The sequence below is a fragment of the Limulus polyphemus genome, unplaced genomic scaffold, assembly GCF_000517525.1.
Source record: "Limulus polyphemus unplaced genomic scaffold, Limulus_polyphemus-2.1.2 Scaffold892, whole genome shotgun sequence".
NCBI classification, from domain to species: domain Eukaryota; kingdom Metazoa; phylum Arthropoda; class Merostomata; order Xiphosura; family Limulidae; genus Limulus; species Limulus polyphemus.
This window is the reverse complement of record NW_013666502.1, coordinates 343071-351650: the sequence shown is the minus strand read 5'-3', so window position 1 is coordinate 351650 and position 8580 is coordinate 343071. Positions and strand designations below refer to the sequence as shown.

At 34.7% G+C, this 8580-nt stretch overlaps 2 protein-coding genes across 2 annotated transcripts in view; both read right to left on the bottom strand.

Moving 5' to 3' along the window:
- The window catches only part of LOC111086170 (lysosome-associated membrane glycoprotein 5-like), a 10324-nt gene extending 6158 nt beyond the window's left edge, over positions 1–4166 (bottom strand). Inside the window, exons 1-2 of the mRNA XM_022387906.1 lie at positions 4100–4166; positions 803–933 (exon numbers count right to left, since the gene is read on the bottom strand). Coding sequence (XP_022243614.1) covers positions 803–933; positions 4100–4166 — 198 coding nt within the window. The remainder of the gene's footprint in view (positions 1–802; positions 934–4099) is intronic.
- Positions 805–8580, bottom strand: part of LOC106461073 (lamin-B receptor-like) — a 62541-nt gene continuing 54765 nt past the window's right edge. Inside the window, exons 9-10 of the transcript XR_002610912.1 lie at positions 4100–4172; positions 805–933 (exon numbers count right to left, since the gene is read on the bottom strand). The gene's annotated coding sequence lies outside the window, so the exon portion shown is untranslated. The remainder of the gene's footprint in view (positions 934–4099; positions 4173–8580) is intronic.

Below are 8580 nucleotides of genomic sequence, written 5' to 3'. Positions count from 1 at the left end.
CTTTTGTCAAAGAGTATCCAGGTTGATTCAATTACTTTAGAACTATACTTTGACGGAATAAAATTATCCTTCTTATCTCTTTTTTTATACTGTTAGTTTCACTCTGACACATTAAAAGCTAGGCCTATGTCAATCGTTAGGCCTATCAAATCTACGGTACTTAACTTCACACAGCTACATTCTCTTTCACAATTATCTGTCTATTGTTGTCTGTCTGCTGCTTCTCGCTCGTCTCACGCTATTTATATCTTTTTTACACAGTCGTCTGGCCACTTTCTATATCCTCGACACCAATTAGTTATTAACAAAACCTTCTACAATCGTCTGCTTTTAACTCTTGTTATAACAAATCTTAAAAATAATAAAATATTCACTCACGAATATAAATTAATCACCAGTATTTAAACCAAACTATATTTTTATATCATGACAATACCTAAAACTTTAAAATGTACCACTAGTATTTATACGTAAAACATTAAAATATACCACTAGTAATCCAATATTTCAAACCCAAAAATTTTAAAAGGTACCACTAGTAATCCGATATTTCATGCCTAAAACTTTAAAAGGTACCATTAGTAATCCGTTATTTCATACCTAAAACATTTAAGTTACAACAAGGTCGCTGACTAACCCGGGCTATAGTTTCTTGAAATGAAATAAATCACTACTGTTTTCTCGAATAGTATTCTAAAACTTAATGTAGTATCAATTCACGAATCTTCACTTTTCGATACAAGGTCGTCGTATACTTTTATGTGATGTTTTCGATCGGTTACGTCATTAAGATGTTGCTTACCTGCTTTCCTCCTCTGCTGGCGTATGAAATCAAGAAAGAAGCCTGAAACGAAGCCAAAAGACACACTTTGTGGTCTTTGTTCCATACATTGAAGACGTAGGGTTTATCCTTTGGAGGGTTGGACGTATCATCTGTGTATATAAAATGATATAACATGAACAGAAAATTGCGATATCGTTCGATAGTTTTCACATATTAGGTTAACAGTAACGCGCTTATTACAAAAGGAACTATAAAATATTTATTCATACAACAATAGTGTAGTGCATAACAATGAATGTTGATTTTACAGGTGAATTTGAAAAAGTACAATATTCAACTGTTTCTCCTAGATTTGCAGTCCAGACGTAAATTATACGTAATAAAACTGAACATGAACTAGGCAAATAAAGTAGTTTTCATATTGTTTTATTCAAAACAAAATGATCGTATTACGAACATTCCTGTTTGGCAAAAAACGATTGCGTAATGTAGTTACTTCAAGGGTAACAGATAATTTGTGTAATGGATGGTGGTTCTCTAAAACAATTTTACGAAAATTGTGGTTTCGAGAATTATTTCTCATGTTAAATTGTTCGTTTTAGCGCAAAGTTGCACAATGGGCTATCTAGCTCTGTCTACCGAGGTGTAACGAATCCTAAATTTTATCGTAAGCTTAATGTTGACCTGCCGGAGGACATTACAGATAACTATAAAAACTTGTGTGAATATTTAGACCAAAATAGTTTCATTTTAACAAATATTTCTCTTTCTATAAGCTATAAATTACGGGACACACATATACTAGGTCGTAGACTAACACATACATCTTTAGGCTCATCATTCATATAATAATAGTCATTACTTGGCTGTTCCCAGTGGACATACACACATACAATATATAATACTAGTCATTAATTGGCAGTTCCTAATGGACACGCACACATACAATATACAATACCAATCATTGCTTGGCTGTTCCCAGTGGACACACACACACACATACAATATATAATACTAGTCATTAATTGGCAGTTCCAAATGGACACGCACACATACAATATACAATACCAATCATTGCTTGGCTGTTCCCAGTGGACACACACACACATACAATACATAATACTAGTCATTACTTGGCTGTTCCCAATGGACACGCACACATACAATATACAATACCAATCATTGCTTGGCTGTTCCCAGTGGACACACACACACATACAATACATAATACTAGTCATTACTTGGCTGTTTTCAATGGACACGCACACATACAATATATAATAACAGTCATTACTTGGCTGTTCCCATACAAAATAAAAATTGTGCTCCGCACTATAGGGCTGTGGGTGCTCTATAAAGTAGCATTCACACCTGGCTATCCGGTCAGACAAGAATAGCCCAATAGCACCCAGTGGGTGCTATATAATATCTTGCCTTCCTTCTAGTCGATCGGTTTAAAATAGCCCGTATGTAGATGTATGCGAGTATCCAAAAAACAAACATAAAAAAAACATCAAACTGCTGTATTATAGGAAAGTTACGAGGTTAGAAAATCGCCTCGAAAGTTACTCTGTATGCATGCCCTGCAAACAATCTATGTTAACTCGGATTTGGGGGTTTCTTGTCCATCTGTATTTCCTCCCTTCTACTATGAACTTATGCCGTGTCTGTAAGACTGTGGACGTGTAAGCAAGAAGTTTGTCTTGCAGCTAAACGTACTTTAAATCGTTCATTATGAAGACTTGTATAAAACTCAGAAATACAGATGAGGTATGAAGAAAAGTATCCATTCTCGTAACAGTATCATTCATAACCGTATGGAGAATTGAAGGAACACTGGATTCTTAACCCTATCCGAATCGGTCAGCACCTTTCAAGTGTCGAATGCACACGTGCACATCCAATTTCACAATTTGGGTAAAAATAATAATTATATTTTTGATTGCAATAAATTTTTACTCAAAAATATTTTTACAATGATATTTTGTCATTTAGTGTAACTCGCAAGAAAAAAAAAATATAAAACACGTTCAGTTCTACACAGCTCCGAGAAGTCTCGCTTGTAACCAACAACACATTTATCGGTTGTTGTTCTTTTTTAGAATTTTTCTATCCATCCCAAAATATGGGTTTTTATTTGCATAGACAGTATCATCACTTGAAAATATAACTGTCAATTTTTTTTTTCTACTGTGATTGTTCTTCTTTCTTAACCCTAGCTTACTTCATAGTCTCCCTGATGTAAATTATGACCCTTTTAAATTCAACTGCCCTCCCTTTACGGCAAACCTGAATCTTATATCTTCTAAGCCAGTGTTTCTTAAACGATGGGTCACGACTCCCAAGGGTGTCGCGAACAGGTTTCCAAGGTGGTCACAAGCTGTTTGCGTTAAGTATTTTTTTTTTTTGTAGTCATCGAGGTGTCTGAGAAGTGCACATATCCCCTTTGTTATGGTCTATGACGAACTGCGCCAAGAAACATCAAGAGTTTTTTCATCCTTGTAGAGATAACAGGGGTCACGACGAACAAAACCGGGACACGAGTGGCAAATCCGGCTGAGAAACACTGGTCTAAGCACTAGTAGGTTAGTTTTGTTCGTTTGTCGTTAATCTCAAAACTATTTGTTTAATTTATTAACTACTGTCGACAATTTCCCGAATTTTTCAAAGAAGGCCAATAAAACAAATTATTCACTTAAAAGTAAAGTTCATCTTCGACTAAAATGAACATTTCATTAACACGGTTTTACAAAAACAAATGATTTGTTTACCCAGAAGAAAAACCTGTTTATCTGTATTAAGTGTACAAAGTAACTTTTACCACAATTAATTTTGAACACATTCGAAAAATGTATTCGTTTCCTTCTAATCCTCAAGAATTCTCAGCTTGCTTTTTAATAATTCTTATAATTGTCTTTTTATTTTCGTGGCAATTTTGTAATGGTTTGCTTTTATTTTATGCATGTAAACGGCAAACAAACGTATTAAATTAAACGAGACATTTGTGTACATTTACCAATTGTAAATAAGAACGAATAGTAATAAACCGGTGTCAGCTTAGGTCATTTCCTCTTCGTCATTATGAAACAGCCATTATGTTATTGTATTTAAACTTCTATCTTAACAATGATATAGATTTGCTTTGTTTTCAAATTCCATAAACACGCCGCCTTCAATGAAAATTCCTTCCATCCCTGGCGCAGATAGCCTAGTTGCTTTGCGCCATAAAACACCAAACAAACAACCAACTCTAATACCTGTCACCACCTAGCTACTGAAGGCCCTCGAGCTATGAGACTTTAAAAAGTTGCTTACCAGAAAGATTTTGTGAAACTACGGTGACTGGATGATCACTGTTGAAGTCTCGAGCTTCTGCGTCCATTTCAGTCTGCGATAATAATTATTTTAGGCATTAGTTTAACCTCATAACTGCATAATAACAGCGATTATGTGAATAAAAATACACCGAGAATAAATACCAAAGATATTTTGCTGCCAAATATACATATAATACACATTATCTAGTTTGATTAATAGTGTCACGAAAAGTCGAATACATTTAGAAACATCCTTTTGAGCAAAAGAACAAAACATCGTGCGTTTTATAACTGTTTTGATTATAAAACAAAACACAAATGAATATATTATAAAAATATTCAAAACTTGTGAAAAACATAATGAATTATACTGTGTAAACGTATTTATTGTCTTAACACAAAATTAAATAATATTTTTAAACTTGTCTACCTCGATGTATGTAAATACATACACTTAGAATTGCACGTTTGTCAAGGAAAGCAAGTACATTGTATACTGCAATGTTAAAAGAGGATGACTTTCCAATAATATCATTAACAATCAAAATCAAGGAACAATGTATTTTTTCAAATAGCAAATCGATGTTTACTAAACTAATAAAATGACAATAACTTCAATTTATTCGGCGATTAAGTTTGTTTGTTTGTAATTAAGCACAAAGCTACACAATGGGCTATCTGTGCTCTGCCCACCACGGGTATCGAAACCCGGATTCTAGCGTTGTAAGTCCGAAGACATGCCGCTGTGCTACTGGGGGGCTCGGCGATTAAGACGCAAACAAAATCACGTAAAGAGTTCAAACACGTATTCGATAAAGTTTACACCAAAAGTAAAGAATACTTCAATGTCATGAAACGGATAACTTCAGTCTGGTATCGATAATAATATTATAGATCAGAATATACACTGTATATCAATAACAGTATTGATGCACAAAAGGATCGAAAACACTGAAACACATTTTGCTTCACTTTCTAAAAAATCTACCCTTTCAACTATAAAATGAAACTATATTCTTAACTGATCATAATCAAAAAGTGAAAATTCGAAGAAATAAGTGTAGGGTTTTATAGCATGAGTTTTCAAGGTGAGTAATGACTGGACTAAAAGTGCATAATTTGACGATAACGACTCATGATTAGGCTTGATCGAAGTAGTTTACCATATAATATTCGTTCATCCGAAGTATTTCTTCATTCGAACTGCTTTATATTACATTAGGGTGTTGGTTGTCTACTGGTCTCCCATATCACCTAGCAGGTAGTTCAACTATGCTCTATAAGACTGAGTTCAGGTAAATATGTTGGCCAATTCAAACGCATGATAGTGTAGTTTTGCAGCTACCGGTTGATAACACGTGTCATGTGTGGACGAGTATTATTGTCATTTAAAATGAAGTGCCTCTTAATGTACCTGCATATGGTCTAGCATTGGGATCCAGGATCTTATCACTATATCTTCAACCAGCCACAGTAACACTCTCAAACACACGGAGGCCTGTATGTTCATCCATGAAAATTCCTGCCCAGATCATCAAACGTCCACCACAATAGGAACCCTTTCCATGATGTACATGGACAGGCTGAGTGTTCCTTCATGATGAATGTACGCCATGAGTATGCTGAATCTGGACTCATCTGTCTCCATTGGTATGGTGTCAAAAGACATATTCACGACATCACTTCAAACATTCCTGTTTGGGTTTGTGGGTCACCAATGGTCATCTTGCATACAGTCCTATTTCCTGCAGTCTTCTGGCTACCATTTGGGCTGATACCGATATCCATATAATTGTGCAGAGATCCAAAGACTGTTGGATTGGTGAAAAGAATAATCTTCGTCGGGCCACAAGTGACATATAATGATCAACTGCTGGGGTTGTGACCCATATTCTACCTTGTTTTGGTCTTCAAGCAATATCTCCTTGCAATTTAGATTGTATCCATAGTTTGTGAAACAATACTCCTGTTTAGATAGTCATTCAGTCACCCGGGTCCATGATTGCCCGGCGTTCAGACTTTAATTTAGTATGCAAGCATATTATTTGCCTTCTACCTCCTTTTATTAATATAATAATTTTTAGATTTTTTTGCGTTTACTCAAGATTTTATGCAGTTTTCGCATAAACACGTGGTCCAGAAACCGAAGACCAACTTCGTAGGTTCTGTACAAACAGGTCAACAACAGCAATGCTCTTCACTGGTCAAATAAAAGATATCTAGAGGTTACAACCTTTGTTATGTTGTAAGAGCACGACCAGTCATGTGGAACGCGAGTCTTTTTGAGTAAATCCGACATTTCCTGTTCATAAGAAGCATTGGATTCACATCAGTTCTACATGGTATATACGATGAATTCAACGGAAAGACTTCTCGGGAAACGAAAGCTGTCTGCTGATTTACCGATCTTATAGACGTCCACGCAAACACGCACACTGTTATTTCGCGTTGTATTTAATCAAGATTGTGTTTCTCTTCACATCACGTGTCTAGTCTGTTTTCTTAGCTTAAACTCAGTCATTGAGTTAAACTCAGATCGATCCTCCCGTTATAAAGCGGACGTATCCCATATAAGTTCACCTGAGAATACCATACCAATACATCTCCACCTTGGAAATTTTTTCAGACGATGACGGCTACACATTTTGTGCAAATTATTTTTACATGTTTATTCTACCAGAGTCAAAAATAATATGAACGAGTCATTACCCACGTCTCTTTATACCGATTCTAATTTGCATGTTTTGATGGGACCTACTTTAAATATGTTTTGTTACACGTTGTATCATGTATAAATGTACTAACGGTCCATATTTGGTGAGTGAATCTTGCATCATTTTGGACTTATATGCATTTTTGTGTTTGTTACTTAACTTTTGGGAATCAGTGTACACGTTACCCTACGAGTGTTATAACAAGAGTTCGATGATGAAAAAGTTACGTTGAAATAAATATTCATGCAAGCTTAAAAAATAAACTGGATATTATCTCCTCGTTACTTAATTGAAACTGATATGTATGTCACAAGTATTTGAACATTTATTTTTAATAACTACTTTGCTCCTTATTATAGATGTGCTATATTTTGAATCCTTCGGTTTAATATCGTATTGCACTGTATCGAACTGGTTGGGATAGTGTAAATGTAAACAGATAGTCACAATTTTCTAAAGCGTATTTAGTTGGCTCAACGTAAATGAAAATATGGTGGATTTATGCTGGCCAGGACTTGACCTTACAGTAAGGTTTTTTGTTGTTTTTTTTTGTTAAGCACAAATCTACACAACGGGGTATCATGGAGTCGTTAGACTATATATATGTAGGGGTGGCCAAGGTACTCAATAGGGATAATACAAATATGTACGTTGAAAACATCAACAATGACAGAGAGTTTTACTTTAAAAGATGATTACCACTCACTTTCATTTGTTTCTCTACCCAACAAGATTAAAAACAAGGCAAGAAACCATCGCTAAGATACCAAACCAGAAAGTGACCAACCCACCAGATTGTTCATCTTTCTTCTTGTTTCAGTTGAGATAACTCTACAACTACTTTATCACTAACGTCAGTTTAAACCTAAATCCACTCTGTGTTTTCTGGGCAGTGCACGATGTCATCATATAGTCGAAATAACTAGTAGTAATTTAAAAAAATCATAATTCATTACTCCTTGATGTTAGCGTTTTTACAGAAATCCTGTGTTCCTTTAAAAAGCTTAACTATAGGGTAAAACAGAAATTACCAACCAATAATAGATGAACATTAGATGAGTGTAACATGTAAAATACTCAATGCTTTTTTATACTATACAATCGATGTCTTTAGGGAGAGAAACCCTATATTATGTATGAAGTGTAGTAGGGAAAAATTACACATTCATAGATTACACTATCTTTCAGTCATGGGAAAAAAATGTCAAAAAAGTAATAAAAACATGTAAATATAAAATTATGTAGGAATGGCAGGTCAAAAATAATGGAAACAAGAGTATAGGAATAGATCATCCCTACATGACTTTCAATATTAAAATTTAATGTTACACTGTAGAATGCGTGTGTATAAAATGGTTACGAGGTCGGTCAATTCGACTGACCTTGTAGCGAGAGTCTGTAATAGTCTATAACAATCAAGAGTGTTTTGACTCAACTTAGTTTTTCCTTGTTCGCAAGTCCTAGGCTCTTAGTCACATTAAATTGATGCCTACCCTAACATTACCATGATATTATAATATACAAACTGCATACCAATAGTCAGAAATATATAACTTCCAACTGCAGTAATATTAAAGTCAAGTATGCATTTTACAGTGTAACATTAAAATTTAATATTAAAAGTCATGTAGAGATGATCTATGTATAGCTATATCATCCCTATATTCTTGTTTGCATTCTTTTTTGGCACTGCCATCCCTACATCATTTTACATTTACAAAATGTTTTTATTACTTTATATGCTCTGCCCACCGCGGGTGTTGAA